The sequence below is a fragment of the Xenopus tropicalis genome, chromosome 8 (genome assembly GCF_000004195.4).
Source record: "Xenopus tropicalis strain Nigerian chromosome 8, UCB_Xtro_10.0, whole genome shotgun sequence".
Lineage (NCBI taxonomy): Eukaryota > Metazoa > Chordata > Amphibia > Anura > Pipidae > Xenopus > Xenopus tropicalis.
The window spans coordinates 71785973-71803262 of record NC_030684.2 but is presented as its reverse complement, the minus strand read 5'-3'; the positions used below and the strand labels follow the sequence as shown (position 1 = coordinate 71803262).

At 40.0% G+C, this 17290-nt stretch overlaps 1 protein-coding gene across 3 annotated transcripts; it reads left to right on the top strand.

Annotated features, from left to right (window-relative positions):
• The first annotated feature begins 4823 nt into the window (after nucleotides 1-4823).
• zbtb9 (zinc finger and BTB domain containing 9) lies at nucleotides 4824-12225 on the top strand. Of its 3 annotated transcripts, none has more exons than XM_004917018.4 (2): nucleotides 4824-4883; nucleotides 8371-12225. In XM_004917018.4, exon 2 carries the CDS (start codon nucleotides 8380-8382, stop codon nucleotides 9604-9606), a length of 1227 nt encoding a protein of 408 aa, XP_004917075.2. In that variant the 5' UTR covers nucleotides 4824-4883; nucleotides 8371-8379; the 3' UTR covers nucleotides 9607-12225. The 3 variants fall into 3 exon arrangements, with proteins under 3 accessions (XP_004917075.2, XP_004917074.2, XP_002938719.2); XM_004917017.4 differs by lacking the exon at nucleotides 4824-4883 and adding an exon at nucleotides 4907-5003; XM_002938673.5 differs by lacking the exon at nucleotides 4824-4883 and adding an exon at nucleotides 5010-5179.
• The last annotated feature ends 5065 nt before the right edge of the window (nucleotides 12226-17290 follow it).

The window sequence follows — 17290 nt, the reverse complement described above, 5'->3', positions numbered from 1 at the left end:
GCTTTGATGGGGTCAGGTGATTTCTAAATGTAAACAATTTTATTTTAAACAAAAATGTCACCCTACAAAAATGAGAAACGTGCTTAAATTTAAGCAGTACTTAGAATATGCAAGAAGAATGGTGCTTCTCATAATCCTCTGCCGTTGAATATCATTTAAACATTGTTATTTTAGGTGCAGGGATAAGGCAAAGCTGGAAACCAGTTATAGTAGCAATGTAGGCGAAATCTAGCAACTGTTCTTTATATTTACTTTTTCAATAAAAAATTTTTAAAGTAAAAAAAAAAACTGAAGGGATTTTCAAACAAAAACATCACACACTCTATATGTGGTGCCACATGTTAAAAGTGAACACTGAGGCGCAGATTTATCCAAATGTCAGTTTAGAGCTTAATAAAGAAAAACTCACCATGCTCTGTTTATCCCTATGGGATTTTTAGAAGCGTTTGATAAATACGCTTCTAAAAATCCATAGGAATGAATAGAAAGTGGGTGAGTTTTTTTTTTTATCAAGCTCTAAACTTTTGATAAATCTGCCCCCAGATCTCACTACAGAAAAATTCCCCCCTTTCTATTTATTCTTAAGGAATTTTTAGAAGCATATTTATCAAATTGTGAACTCATTGAACGTTTACTCATTGATAAATACGCTTATAAAAATCCCATAGGGATGAATAGAAAGAAGGTGAATTGTTCTTTTGTGAGCTCTAATGTATTCCGTGTCAGTTCATCAGCATGTGTTTGACTGCTTTAGGACAAGGGCACAAAGGGTGGATTGTCAGCCCCAAAGCTTACAAAATCCCTAACTTGCGCCTGTACCCAGAAGCACTGAATCCTCCCAGGTGCTGGCACACATAGCGAATACCTGCAAAACAAACAAGTCTTGTGGATATCAGCTGCCTGGGCTAGAAGTGCTCTGTAACACTAATGATCCAGGCCTTTAAAGTTGTCACAGGAACTCCCCATCTTGGAATGTGACACTCACATGCTCAGTGTGCTCTGGGCAGCTGTTGAAAGCTAAGCTTAGGGGCTGTAGCAAAATATCAGGCAGAAAATTAGGTTTGCTTGTCATATAAGCTGATGCTACAGGGCTGATCAGCGTTGGTTTAAGGGTGTGCATAACCCACCATGGCTGCCACCCCAAGGGCCCCCCGCCAACCGCCTGCTCAACCCTTGCCCCCCAACACAAACAATTAGGAGTGGGAGGTCATCAGAGTCCACAAGGTCAGGGCCCACTGGGTTTTTTTCCCAGTGTCTCGACAGCCCAGTCTGACTCTGGGGCTGATCATTAAATTCTGATACTAATTGCGCTGGTGTCAGAGCTGCTATGTAATGTGAATCTGAAAAAATTATTAATCAGCCTTATATTATGACATTTAAATTCTATATATACAGTATATTGAGCGTTGGTCCATAAGCTCAGTAAGTGACAGCAGCACAGAGCATGTACAGTGAATCAGCAGAAAAGAAGATGGGGAGCTACTGGGGCATCTTTGGGGGCACAGATCTTCCCTGCTAAAGGGCTGTGGTTGGCTTGGGCTGGTACAGAAGCCTACTTCTTTGTTATGCTTCAGTTCTCCTTTAAGACCTTCCATGGTATTTAGCAGTATTATTTTTGTTGCAAGCATTATAAAATAAAATGAAACTATAGTTTTCTCTAAATACTATAATTAGTTTTTTGAAAGAGATTTTTCCAGTTAAAAATACCCTAAAAACCTGGTTCATTTTTTGTAATATTTTATAAGATATCTGGGGCGTGGCTGGACTGTGGTGCTTTATCAAGTCAACTAATAAAATCCTATAAAAACTATTTAGCCCCAGGTCTTTCACAGAAAATATCCTCCTCCAGGCTAGATGAAAAATCCTGTATCTAGGAGACCTATATAGACCACGCACAGTGTGTTTGTTGCCTTGTCTACGAGATGTCAGTTCAGAATCCTGCAGCTAGTGACTGCACCCATAACTCAGCACTCATTCATGTCATGGGAAACACAGCAAACTGAAAGGTTCTAGTGCTTTTACATATAAAAAGGCAGCTATTGGAGGGGTCCTGCTATGACCATTCTGTGTATCATGCTCAGTGGATGTTTCTCTGTCTGTAATTAAGTGCACAAGGAAGAATTCTTAGCACATGGTGGGCATACAGTGATGTGACATACAATATTTGGTGTTACATCTTGATGCCAGGTTCAATATTAGAGGTCCAATGTGACTAATACCCTTTGCTGTTAGTAGTTCTTATATTTTGTAATTCCTGTGTGCACTTATTCTGTATTTGACTCTCTGGTCTATTAACTATTGGTTTGTTTAGATTATGATTTGCCCTAAGATAGGATTATTGTACTGTGTTCTGCTATGTCCAGCGACCAACTTCCTTCCTAAATACTCAAATTGAAGTTCTTACAGACATGCAGCCTGAACATTAGATATATCTAGTGGTATAAAAGATAAGAAAGGCTACCAAAGATAAAGATAAATCTGCCAGCTCCCCATGGTTCTAAGCCATACAATTCCTGGAGAACTGCAAATGCATAATAAAAAACGCTATGCAACATTTGTTGAATTAACATACAGCTTATTTAGTTCCCAGAGTGCTGTATTCATAGCCCAGAACAGATGTTTATTTAAATCAAATGAATTTCTCTGTAAGACCCTTATCAAATGGAATGAAGTGATGCTCTCTCCCCAGAAAATTTCTAGTAGAGTACAGAATTATTAAAACGAAGAACACAAATTTCTAAAAGGAACTCATGTGATTGGCTGCAAGACAATCTTACATTTCTACATTAATCAATGGCAGGTGAGCATTTCCTCATCCTGTGTGGCAGAAGGTCTAAGAAATTTTAATGAGCATGTTCATTCTATGTTCAGTTTCCTTACTTGTATTTATGTAGATTTTTCTATTCATTTTTAGTTGTGGTCAAACAAATCTTGAGAGAAAATGGTTAAACCATTTATTTTGAAGTTTTTAGTCATATATTAGAACTTTACCCAATCACCAGGAGTCCCACCTAAGAGAACTGATATACCAATAGCAATTAAGCTCAGATCAGGCCTTATATGCAAGGAGTCATCCCAGGTGCTCAGGTATAAGGTTCCAGGGTGAATAGCCATAGGTGGGGACCATAAAAAGGGGATACGCCAGCTTTGTGTTTAGTTTCCCCCAAAAGGCACTCAGCCCCAGAAAAGTAAGATATATTGATACCCTTATGTAGGGGAAGGGATTTAGTTTTATTAACAACATCTCTTATGGGAGGCTTTGGCATAGCTGGAAGATACTGAGCCCCACAGGAAAATCATTTAAGGGTCCCTGTAAACTATCTAAATACTATAATGAAATTCATATGTTAGTGCCCCACTTGGCCTCCTATACCTTGTCTATATAGCTGCACTCCTGCAGGGATCTCTCCACTAGGCACTAGTCTTGGGTAACTTTCTTCTCGGGTCCATGCTGCCTAGAGATTTGTATCCGCAACTGTCAGAACAATAAAAGAGAAGGGAGAATTGAACTGAATTGATATTTTGTAATGAAAGTATATTGGAGGTAGGTTTCTGGAGGTAAGGAGCCTGAAAGGGGATTTTATTTTTGACTTTAGATCCCCTTTAGGATCAGATCCACCTTTTCAGGTCACATATTCCCAGTATTTGTCTGTATATAATTAAAAAAGTCTCTTCTCACATACCATTTTTCTTGACTGTGTCATATGATATAGTTGTGTCAGTAAATAAAAAAATATTTTTAACAAAGAAGTATCATATATATGTAATTGCAGGGGCTAAGTATCAGTGTCAGAATGAGATGCCAGGTGCACACTGCCAAAACTTTAATTCCTCCTCTCCTCCTTCAAACTCTTTATTATCCTAGTCTCTTTTCTCTACATACTAACGTTTATTCATCCATTTACCAAGCTTCCATGTTCCCATCCAGAAATAGGCTAAATAGTTAGAAGCAAGAGGGCCCACTGACACCTGGGCCCACAGGGAGTTTCCCTGGTATCCTGGTGGGCCAGTCTGGGACTGGTAGGTATAATTAAATATGAACTTTGGACAGTGGATGCTTGCATTGTTGTACCAGTGCAACTTTGCCTCAAAAATGTGTCCAGAAGGGGGAAGGGGGGGCCTGCTGCATGCCCTGCACCTGGGCCTGGGGAGGTATAGTTCCGCTACTGTTTGGAAGCATAAATCAGTTTGGTGTAATGATCTCTTGTACCTGTTATCAGTGTTGGACTGGAATACCAGGGGCCCACCAGAAAACCTTAGAACATGGGCCCACTCTCCAAAATATTATTCTCCTATTACATGCTAGCATCTATTTTTCCATCTATTATTTGTATTTGTTCCCATTCAGAAATAGGGAATGACCATGAAACAGGCCAAATGGTTTGGAGCAGGAGGGCCTACTGACCCCTGGGCCCACCGGGAGTTTCCCTGGTATCCTGGTGGGTCAGTCTGACACTGCCTGTTATAAACTTAAAATATACCAGAGAATGCATATCACCACATAATTTCACATTTAAATATTCCTTTTTATCTGTACTTCTTCTATTTGCTCCAGCTCCCTATTTTGGTCCATCACACTAAAACGAATCATTTATTAGTTCTTTGACCTGGTTAGTAATTTGTATTGGATAATGTATGTGAAAGCAGGCTACTCAGCCTGGAGCTTTGCAGGCAATAGTAACATAGTGCTGTGAGAGGCAGATCACTTGGCACACCACACAGCTATAACCCTCTATGGAGCAGTTTGTATCATAGCCACGGTTTATTACAGCACATTCATACTACTTGTGCTTGTGGTAGGTTCCTAAAGGAAAGAGCGCAATATATCCCCCTTCTGGTCTCCAGGGGTAACTACAGGTGTGAGCGGCGCTCTGAGACAAGGGGTAAGGTAATGTTCGTCCATGTGATACAGGCCCGGATGTTTCCTAGCTCGTTTTCCCGGGGATAGCGCCTACTTGTCCCTCCTCCTTACTCTCGTAGAGATGTGACTACGGAGTCCCAGGGTTGGTTATACTTGTCCCTGACCGCGTTTTGCATGGCTCCAATTTGATGGTTTCCCAGGGTTACACACGTTTGTCCCGCGTCTGGCCTCCACGGGCCTGGCTATGTTTGTCCTGCCGCTGGTGCAGTGACGGGCTGCTGTATTTAGGGAGCTTCAGGGGAGCAGGGAAGTAATACGGTATGTTTCAGGGGTGGGGTTTATAGCGCCTTTGTGAGCAGTGCACTTATCAGAACTCACAAACCTGTGTCTAGTCTGTGGCCTTCTAGCTAGTTTGGGACTACAGTTCCCAGCATCCTTCACATACAGCCGAACTACAGCGGTAGAGTCACTATTTACAGTAACGGACACCAGTAGCAACTATGTACCATAAGGCCACAGGCTGTATTGATTGGGTAATGGGTGTGTGGGCCTGGCTGGGAAGGGAACAGGTTATCGGATAGCATTTTGTTATATGTACTTGTATTTTGGGCCTTATTGCTCCTTGTCCTCCCTCAGCCCTGTCCCACTGCCTGATCGCTAGGGGAGACTAAGGTACAAGCTCGCAGGGGGACACATAATAATGGGACACATAGCCCAGTAAGGAATGAGGGATAACTGGGGCAGTGCTGGGCATCACTTTCCTACCATCACTCCTGCCATGTAAATGGCTGCTAACAGATATGGAATTGGCTGCCCTTTATATGTTATAATGTTTCTCTGATGCAGATACATGAAATCCATCATTAGCTGTGACCAAACAAAGCCTCACACGGGATATTGTGTTCAGGGGAGACAGTATGTAGCCATGACAGGTGCTTAAACCAGTGATTTCAGGCAGATATTTTAGTATGTGAGTGACTTTGGGCATTTTAAACATGTTTCTTCGGCTGATAAAAAATATGTGGTGATCAAAGTGCAGAAAACATGCCTTTTTTGAAGGGTGAGCGCTTACGAGAGCCTGAGGATTGTCCAGCAGACAGTCACACTGTTCTACCTGGTGCCCAGCACTCTATATACTGAGCTTTTACATAAGTGCAGTGATGCCAAAGTAAAGACGGCTTGTGGGCACATAGCAGGGACTATTTCTCTGCACCTTGCTCAGAAAAACTGTTATACATTTGCAGCCCTGCACTGGTAATTTATTTAAAGAAGTAAAAGTGTATACAGTCCCTAATGTTGTGGCCCAGGCTTTTGGGTGTCTTGTAAAAATCTTATTTATAGTCTGATTATCAAGAGAGCTTGTTGGGTTGCAGCATATACACAAATATCCCTGGTGAAGCCTCCTTGGTTGTTTAAAGATGTTGCATCATTGACAACCCTGCATATTAGACTTAGGTACAATTATAATATTAGCTAGGCTTGTGCTCTCCAAAAATGTTTATTAATTCTGAAAAGTATAACTATAAACACCAATATTACTCCATGTGATATCTACACCAGGGGACAGGAGCCTAGTGTGGTACTACATGCCTGTCAGTGCCTGGCAGGATGGATCTTGTCATGAAAATGCTTGTGTGCACACAGACAGGAAGATGTCTTTCTGTCAGCCAGGGTTTGAGTAGATTGTCTTATTCTCTAAAAGAAAAAAACCCTGGTGTAGCATTAATTGTATAGTTTCATTTTTTAATGGGAAAAAGCAGTAGTTGCAGTATTAAACAGAGGGTTATTTTAGTGTATTGTATAGGTGCATTGACTCCAAAAATGAATAAATAAAAAAGTTGCCCTGCATGTTTCATGCCTTTCATGAACACTACGACGTAGTGCCCTTGAGCAGTATGAAACCATTTGCACTGTATCAATTTACTTCTAAAATATTTAAAATATTTTTTTGTATTTTGGAATTCTTGCATCCTGTTCCAAAATAAGGTAGCCACACGTAAAGATGGCCACATGTGCCAGATTCAGCTGCCCATATCAGTCCCTTAGAGCGATTCAGCAGCTTATTTGCCAGTGTATAGGCACCATCGACAGGCCTTCCCAAACGGCATCTGACCTGAACCAGTGGCACCTATGCCTGCCATTTTAATTTGATTGTTTGGCCCTAGTAAGTGGGCATATCGGGAAAAGATCCTCTTGCTTTATGACATTGACAAGCAAGCAGACCTTACAGTGTATGGCTACCTTTACGAAACACAGTTTTGTGAAGGTAAACTACCACTTGAAGTCTGCCCCCCAGTGCATGTATGTATATATATAATATATTATATCAAATTATTCTTTATTTAGCGCCAACATATTCCATAACTATCCACACCTGTCCCTGCCCTAGCGGAGCTTACAACTTAAGGTGCATATAGCATTCACACACGATCATTTTTCGATCAGAAGCCATTTATGATAAATGTTTTTTCAGTGTGGGAGGAAACACAATCATTGATAACGCATTAAAACTCATAGTACCCTCACTGGAATCAAACCTATTACCCCAGCACTCCAAGAAAGCAATGCTAACAGTTACACCACTGGTTCTTCATCAAGTACATGCATTTTGTCACTGTGCACCCCTTTATACTATACAGCCTTTTTTTACATAACAATTTCAGTATGATCTGACAAATTATTGAATTATCGTATGGGTGGTGTGCACCCAACAATCGTACATCTGCTGTTCTTTCCTCCGACATTGGTCAGAGAATTGATCGGACAGGTTTATACATTTTTGTCTTTAAACAGTGAAATTTGATGGGATGGACAGATTTCGATCCCTTAACAATTTAGAAACTGTGCATGTGTGGGGCGGTGTTGAGATCACAAAATGATGACAAGTGTCATCAAACAGCAGTAAATATCTATGGAGTCTCAAAAGAGAAAGGAATCTCACAGATATAAATTAAATATTGTTTACTTTTTTTTACATAATGTACAGCAACAATCAAAAACTGAAAAAAATACAACATAGATTGTCCATAGGACATTACAAAATTGTTTGCAGGACCAAGCAAGCAGCTACCACAGTTTTTCCTTTCTTTTTTAACTTTTAGCATATACGTCACATCCTTTTCCGGTTTGGGCTTCAACTAGACAATATCACTTGAAATGTTCCTTTTCGTTGATGGACAGATCATATGCGATTGTTTTATAATAAGCATGGTTGTACATTAATAAAAAATCGTTTACAAATCTACACGTGTATGGCCACATTAAATCACTGTGTAGAAGAGGACTTGGTATTGGGTGCAGGTTGGGAAATAGCTGGTTAGTGTCTGGTTGGGGTATGACCCCTAATAAGTCACAATTTACTGTCTGCTAATGACTCTTCCTATTATATAAATATATTCCTCCCCCCTGCCCGAATGGAGAGTATTGGATTTCATGTTTTAGCATCTTTTATCCGTTGAGAAGCACTTGTAATTTTTGCTAACTTCATTTCATTTTCTCTGTCTTACCAGGTAGCCACAATGCCTGGAAGTGAGAGCATCCAGCTAGATTTCCCCCATTACAGCTCTACACTACTAGACACCTTGAACAAACAACGATTGGAGGGAAAGTTCTGTGATTTGTCAGTTCAGGTTCAAAGCAGAGTTTTTCGAGCCCATAAAACAGTTTTAGCAGCTTCCTCTCCATATTTTCATGACAAGCTTCTTCTAAATGACACAAGTTGCTTAGTTCTTCCAAATGTCATCCAGCCTGATGCCTTTGAGAACCTTTTGCAGCTCATTTACTCTGGTCGGCTATGCTTGGAAATGGAGACTTTGCCTTCCCATCTTCTAGTGGCCAGTGGCTTGCAAATGTGGCAGGTTGTAGATCGATGTTCTGAGCTGCTAAAAGAGAGAGAAATGCATCATCCCCAGGCTTGGTCTAGCCGTGCAAGTGAGAGTCAGTCACCCAGTAGCAGTTTTCAGCCCCCACGCGATGATCCCCCACCTCCATCAGTCTCTTTGCCAGTTTCTCTTGGCTGCTCTGATGATGAAGAAGTGATAAAGGTACGTGTGTCAGAAGAGGAGGAGGAAGAAGAAGACGATGCTCAGAATGGAGCCAATCTTTTGGAAGAGGCTGTTTCAGCTAATTGCTCTTATGCCCTTCCTTCCTCCTCATCCCCAGCAAGTCCAAAAGTTTATTATATTAAACAAGAGCGGCCAGACCAAGATAGTGGTTACTTAAAGACATTTGGCATGACAGAGATTCAGGCTGATTATCCCTCAGAACTGAGCTTTGTTCTTCCTCCTACATCATCATCATCTTCTGATGTTTCTCTCTGCTTGCCTCGTAAAATACATGATGTGTCAGATTCCCAGTCCTTTACTCTGTCAAAACCTGTGGACCTTCATGGTAATGAGATAATTTCCCATGCCCTTCAAGCCCAAACTATTCATGCTCCACTTAAGCTTGTTGCAGCTCCTGATGGGAAAAAGTTTGGTTGCTTGTGTGGCAAACGCTTTGCAGTGAAGCCCAAGCGGGACCGGCACATCATGCTAACCTTTAGTCTTAGACCCTTTGGCTGTTCTGTCTGCAACAAGAAGTTCAAACTTAAGCACCATCTTACTGAGCACATGAAGACTCACGGAGGAAATCTGTATTCATGTGAAGACTGTGGTCGTAAATTTAGGGTACAGAGCTGTTTCCAGAAACACAAGGAGGTGTGTAAAGGACAGAGGTGGGCAGGGGCATGTTGGACCTATAAATAACGTTCATTTCTTTTGGACCCTTATGAATTGTAGTCTAAGTCATCTAAAGCAAACAGTATATGCTGGATTTTACTGCATTGAAATGAATATGGAGGAGCATGCAGTAGCTAGTGATCTGCCCACCAAAACCTATTAACTTTTTCAGCCTTTATTACAAGGAAATTCTGACTCCACAACATTTCTCCTTTTGCAACATTTTGAGCTGCTTCTTAAAACCCAAAGGCCATGCATGAGAACTGTCTAGCAGAGTCTGAGCAGTTCAGATCCTGGATGATAACAGTTTGCCAAAACTGGGTGATATATTCACCAGCACCGCTATATTGATAGCAAAGTTACTGTTATGTATAAAAAAAGGAGTCTTTGGGTAAACTGTCTGAAGCTGCATTTCGGCACTGTTGGTAATTATCAGACATAAGTTAAACCTCAGCTTACTGATGGGACTGCACTGTTGCATTGCTGTTTTAATGGACTCCTTCACATCTAACCTACGTTTTCCATAGGAAAATATATGGACCATATTAGCTCGCTCCTCCTTGTCAAGGTTATTGCAGTAGCCGCAGGCATTGATTGGTTACAGTTTAAGTGACATTTGCACGATACATGTAGGCAGAAAAGCATGACCATCTGAAGTTAGTATGTAAATAACTTTTACATATCTACAATCATGTATGTTGTGAGTATATCATTCTTTACATGTATAAAGGCTTGTCATACGAATCATAGTTAGCTAGAAGCACTGAATGTCTGAAACAGTACAAATGTTTGTTTCTGTCACTTTGTGGGGGAGTAGTCATTTTATGGTGTAGGTACGGGAAGAAGCTTCTTGTTACTAGACAGTAGACCAATAACTGTGATGAACAGTGTCTCTGTGGGGACTACCTAAATCTGATATTAAAGCAATATTTCTTACTGTAAACAAGTATAGTTTGTGTCAGGAACCTAAAGAACTCCTTTAGCGTGTTTCTCTGTAGTGCTAGGTATTGGCAAGTGAGGCCAAGCTCTGATTTCAGATGAACAGTCATACTGATTTCTATTGGTGGGAAGATCAGTAGTTCCTTACTTTAAACTTATAAAGTAATGCTGGTAGAGTAAATCTATGAGAGCGAATAGCACATACATAAGTGATTAGGCATAACCGTTTATGCGTCGGTAACTAAACCAGACCTTAGTAGCACCACCAGTGATCTTTAATAATATAGCACAATAATAATTGGTGATATTGTATGATACAGATACTTTTAGCAATACAAATACCAGTGCAGTTCTGCATTCAGGTTGCTGAGACTGTGTCCCTGGGGAATCAGTGCAGTATGCCAGTATGTTAGTGCCTTCTGGCTAGGCATACGTAGGGTGCTCTTAATGCTAGCATGAACACTGCTTGTGCCCTCTGTTATTTGAAAAAGTAAAACCTTGTTTTCAGCAAATAGCAAAGAGAGAAATCTGTGCCAAGTCCCATTTTCCCAAAGGACTAACCAAAGTAAGCAAATCTGTAGTACTTAAAAAAAATGTATCTTTGTATTTAGCCAACTGAAATATTAATATATGAATGTATATTTACATCTCTATTGTAGGACATCCTTAGCACATATAGAAGTGTTAAAGACACTATCTATTCTGCTTTGGGTTATTTTAGCCAATATTCTGTTTGGCTGTAAAAAAAAAAAAGTTTTTTTTTAACCAGAAGTCCCGCTTTTTATTTAGGTGTTTAGTATCAACTCTGCTGTGTTCAGCCATGTTTTATCTGTAATCTTAACAAGGCCCCACTCTCAAATCCTTGCAGTAAGAAACTAAACATATTGGTAAATAAAAGAATGCTTCCTTTATATAATGCATATAATGTTATAGATGACATAATAACATTTCTAAATGCGTTATGGAAGCTTCATTTCCTGGTGTTACTGGTCTCTTTGTAAATTGTAAGCCTATTTTAACCAAATAGTTTAACTTTTTGTCTATGTATGACCTACAGTGACCAACAATATTGGATGATTTCTCCCAGAATAGACTGCACCTTCAGCCAAAATTGAAAACAAGTTTAGGAGGTCTATGGGATTATCCATAGGTGCGTCCAAAGTTTACAGCATATGCGTATATAGTGCTGAACATATATGTATAGCTTCGATGGCTATACGTATAAGGCACTGGCTATGGCATACTGCAAGCCATAATCCATCTGGGAATCCACATAAGGCACTCAAAGCCCCGAATAAAGGAAACATAGACATAATTGCAGGAAGATAAAAAATAAAAAGCTTTACACATTCTGTTCCTTGGGGCACTTAATCATACATAGGCTACTGCATTTGTGCCTCACTTAGTATTAGGACAAATTGACAGACACTTGTCTGTAGTTCTACTTTCCTTTTAACCTCTGCTGAAAGGCTGTCTGAAGGCCCATTGACTGGATATTCTTGTAAGAGAAATAGAAGAACTGGTTCATTGGGTAACCCTTATTAATCACAGTCCTACTATGATAATCATTTGTCAGCAGTTGTCAAATGCCCCCCTAAGTGGTTGATAGCAGTATCAGTCCAATGATGCCTATCATCCTGTTCCTCTAGTCTGATTGAAGACATATGCATCTTAAACTCTCTCTGGAATAAAAAAAATAAAAAACGACTTAGCACTGATTCATGTCTTCTCTGCAGATTGCTAACTCTCCGTTACAGTGTGCAGCATGTGCTTAAATGAAATATATTTGGGGGCCAGGGTTGTACCAGATCTAAATGTTTAATAGCAATCAAACTGGCTAGCTGGTGTTTCAGTTGCATGCATGTGTCTTATATGGGGAAGGGGTGACTGCAGAAACTGTCAGACAAAGTGCCAAGGTAGAATATCTTCTCTTTCAGAAATACCACTTGGACTAAGAATTCAGGAATTGGATAAATTTTAACTCACTGGCGGAGAGGACATACGTACAAAAACACATTGGACATTAGTCTTCCAAAGCTCACACCTTGTTGCCCCCCATATATAACCCCTTACTTGAGATTTCCAACACCCCCACCCCAAGCCCCAGTATATCCACCAATCAAAGTCTGATGTTCTTGTTTACAGGTCCTTCTCAAAAAATTAGCATATTGTGATAAAGTTCATTATTTTCTGTAATGTACTGATAAACATTAGACTTTCATATATTTTAGATTCATTACACACAACTGAAGTAGTTCAAGCCTTTTATTGTTTTAATATTGATGATTGTGGCATACAGCTCATGAAAACCCAAAATTCCTATCTCAAAAAATTAGCATATCATGAAAAGGTTCTCTAAACGAGCTATTAACCTAATCATCTGAATCAACTTATTAACTCTAAACACCTGCAAAAGATTCCGGAGGCTTTTAAAAACTCCCAGCCTGGTTCATTACTCAAAACCGCAATCATGGGTAAGACTGCCGACCTGACTGCTGTCTAGAAGGCCATCATTGACACCCTCAAGCAAGAGGGTAAGACACAGAAAGAAATTTCTGAATGAATAGGCTGTTCCCAGAGTGCTGTATCAAGGCACCTCAGTGGGAAGTCTGTGGGAAGGAAAAAGTGTGGCAGAAAACGCTGCACAACGAGAAGAGATGACCGGGCCCTGAGGAAGATTGTGGAGAAGGACTGATTCCAGACCTTATGGGACCTGCGGAAGCAGTGGACTGAGTCTGGAGTAGAAACATCCAGAGCCACCGTGTACAGGCGTGTGCAGGAAATGGGCTATAGGTGCCGCATTCCCCAGGACTGGACTGTTGCTCAGTGGTCCAAAGCACTTTTTTCGGATGAAAGCTAATTTTGCATGTCATTCAGAAATCAAGGTGCCAGAGTCTGGAGGAAGACTGGGGAGAGGGAAATGCCAAAATGCCTGAAGTCCAGTGTCAAGTACCCACAGTCAGTGATGGTCTGGGGTGCCATGTCAGCTGCTGGTGTTGGTCCACTGTGTTTTATCAAGGGCAGGGTCAATGCAGCTAGCTATCAGGAGATTTTGGAGCACTTCATGCTTCCATCTGCTGAAAAGCTTTATGGAGATGAAGATTTCATTTTTCAGCACGACCTGGCTCCTGCTCACAGTGCCAAAACCACTGGTAAATGGTTTACTGACCATGGTATTACTGTGCTCAATTGGCCTGCCAACTCTCCTGACCTGAACCCCATAGAGAATCTGTGGGATATTGTGAAGAGAAAGTTGAGAGACACTAGACCCAACACTCCGGATGAGTTTAAGGCCGCTATTGAAGCATCCTGGGCCTCCATAACACCTCAGCAGTGCCACAGGCTGATTGCCTCCATGCCACGCCGCATTGAAGCAGTCATTTCTGCAAAAGGATTCCCGACCAAGTATTGAGTGCATAACTGAACATAATTATTTGAAGGTTGACTTTTTTTGTATTAAAAACACTTTTCTTTTATTGGTCGGATGAAATATGCTAATTTTTTGAGATAGGAATTTTGTGTTTTCTTGAGCTGTATGCCACAATCATCAATATTAAAACAATAAAAGGCTTGAACTACTTCAGTTGTGTGTAATGAATCTAAAATATATGAAAGTCTAATGTTTATCAGTTCATTACAGAAAATAATGAACTTTATCACAATATGCTAATTTTTTTAGAAGGACCTGTATATCAGTTTATCTCCTGTACTACACATTTTGGAACATTCAAGACTTGCACAGTTTCTTGTGATAAACATGTTCTGAACAGTATGTGATGAGACAACAGTTGTCCGGATAACATGGTGGTCTGGATATCATGGGGCACAATGGATGATTCAGCATGTGCACTGAAAAGACAAACAACTTTTCTAATAAACAACTTGTCTAACATATTGCTGAATTTATAGACCCCTGTTAAGGGGCCCTGTCACCCTAAGAAATAATTCCAAATTCTTTTCTTTCATGTTAGTTCAGCAAAATAAACTTTATTTATACTATATAAATGATTTTTTTTTCCCTTCTGTCTGGGAATTCACAATCAAAGCTAGCAGGCTGGAGCCATTTTGTGTTCACTGTTATTTAGTCAAGCTTTGTATCATCCCCAAAATGTTATACATTTGCCATCTAGGTGATATCTAGAAAGTGCTGAATGCAAAGTTAAAGTAATTGTAATTTAAAAATATGAGCTGTCAATCATATATTGCCTGCCCCACCTCTATGCTGCAGGCATAGAGGCGGGGAAGGCATAGAGACATCAGATTTTTAAATATATTTACAGGTATGGGTTTTAATTAAAAAAATAATTTGGATTTCATTTTTAAAGAACTTTTAATATACAGCTTTTTATGTGTGGGTGACAGGTCCCCTTTAAAGCTTTCAAAATATCATGAAAGCAAGCTGAAACCAAAATTAAACTTATTAAATATATCCTCACTCAACCAATTAACAGTGCTTTTGAACAGTCTAATTCAAGTCAGAAGACTAAATACCTGACTGGTTGCTACTAGCAATTGAAATTGTGCACTTTAGCACCTATGTTCATAAATCAGCCCTAATGTGTTGTTGTGAGTTGGTTACAGCAGGCTTCTCAATCTCAAGCTGCAGGCATACCTTTTGTTGTCTTCCCATATTTCTCCCGTTCAGATCAGATCAGAAGCCAAAAAAGAAAAAAAGGCTGAGCTGTGTAAAGAAAGTTCCCATAATCTCTTGTTCCTGCACCGAGACCAAGTGTACATGTTAAGTGTGTAAGACTGTGAGTCAGCTTCCTGCTGATTGGCTCAGATCCACATTCCTAAGGGGGGGGGGAGCAGGAAAGAGCAGAGAACAGAAGGCTGCGTGTCTCTGGCACATGAATTACAGACACAAGTAATCTTTTGACAGAGAATTCAGTGCAGCGTTTCTGTGAGTGCTTATGGCTGTATTTACATAGACCTTTCTGACAAAGCTTACTTAGTTTTTACCTTTCCTTCTCCTTTAATGGCCTTAAACACATTGCAATCTAATATGTGAGGACAGAGGTGCAGTGGTGTTGGAATTAACAGGGTAATTTGTGGCAATGTAATGTTTGAGGTTGAAGCTTTGGACATGCACCAATTATGTCTGATTTAGGTAAGTAGCTTCTGGCACTTTCATAAAGGGTGCACCCAGAGCTTATACATATTGAATTTTTACCAAAGGGGAGCTTGGCACTAAGCAAACACAGCAGCTTTCTAAATAAAGATAATGATTCAGTATAGGGCTATGGACTGAGTGATAAATTCCAATACAGGTATAGGATCCATCATATGGAACTTGGTACCTTGGTTTTTCCCAGTACAGGTATGGGATCCCTTATCCGGAAACCCTTTATTCAGAAAGCTCCGAATTACAGAAAGGCCGTCTCCCATAGACTCCATTATAAGCAAATAATTCTAATTTTTAAAAATGATTTCCTTTTTCTCTAATTATAAAACAGAACCTGTACTTGGTCCCAACTAATATACAGTATAATTAATCCTTATCGGAGGCAAAACAAGCCTATTGGGTTTATTCAATATTTATATGATTTGTAGCAGATTTACGTTATGGAGATCCAAGTTACGGAAAGATCCCTTATCCGGAAAACCCCAGGTCCCGAGCATTCTGGATAACAGGTCCCATTCCTGTGGCTAATACACATACACACAAGAACATTGAGGAGCACTACCCCTAACTGTCCCAGATGCAGGTAAGGAGAACTATAAAAAGTACCCACTCATGGGAACATCTTAAACAAAAATTCCAATGTTTCGAGCACCAGCTGTGCTCTTCCTCAGTGTCAATCTCCTGCAATGAGAGTGCAACTATTTTTCATTATATATATATATATATATATATATATATATATATATATATATATATATATATATAATTTATATACATACATATTTTAGTGTAATTTTGCTTTAAAATCCCAACATTTACCACATAGGATATTAGAAAGCGAAGTAGTGATAAACGCATGCTTTTATAAATATATGTGTGTAATAAAAGGATGAGCAGGAGACTGTTAGGGCAATGGGACGCAGGGAGATTAGTTGCCTGTGCTTACATTTTGGCTACCGCGGGTGACTATTCTCTCGGAAATGCTTTTCCAGTGGCAGTAAAGTGATTTGCCAGTGGGAAGGCATACACCGCCCTTTCCGAAGTCATCCAAAGACTCACTAAAATATATATTTAGTGGAGTATAGTGGGGGGTTTTGTAGATAACAAGTTGTCTAATTCCAGGCAGTGTCATTCAGTGGCTACAAAAGCAAATAAAGTGCTGTCTTGTATAAAAAAGGGCATTGACTCAAGGGATGAAAACATAATTTTGCCCCTTTATAGGTCCCTGGTAAGGCCTCACCTTGAGTATGCAGTGCAGTTTTGGGCTCCAGTCCTTAAGAAGGATATTAATGAGCTGGAGAGAGTGCAGAGACGTGCAACTAAACTGGTAAAGGGGATGGAAGATTTAAGCTATGAGGATAGACTGTCGAAGTTGGGGTTGTTTTCTCTGGAAAAAGAAACTTGCGAGGGGACACGATTACTCTGTACAAGTACATTAGAGGGGATTATAGGCAGATAGGGGGGAGTTCTTCCTAGTGATGTGGTAATGGCAGATTCTGTTAATGCCTTTAAGAGGGGCCTGGATTTTCTTAAACAAGCATAGTATCCAAGGTTATTGTGATACTAACATCTACAGTTAGTATTAATGTTGGTATATATAGTTTATGTATGTGAGTGTATAGATAGGTCAGTTTAGGTTTGTGTCTG

Excerpts from the sequence above, each read along its gene's own strand:
- zbtb9 (XM_004917018.4), top strand. The coding sequence starts at position 8,380 with ATGCCTGGAAGTGAGAGCATCCAGCTAGATTTCCCCCATTACAGCTCT.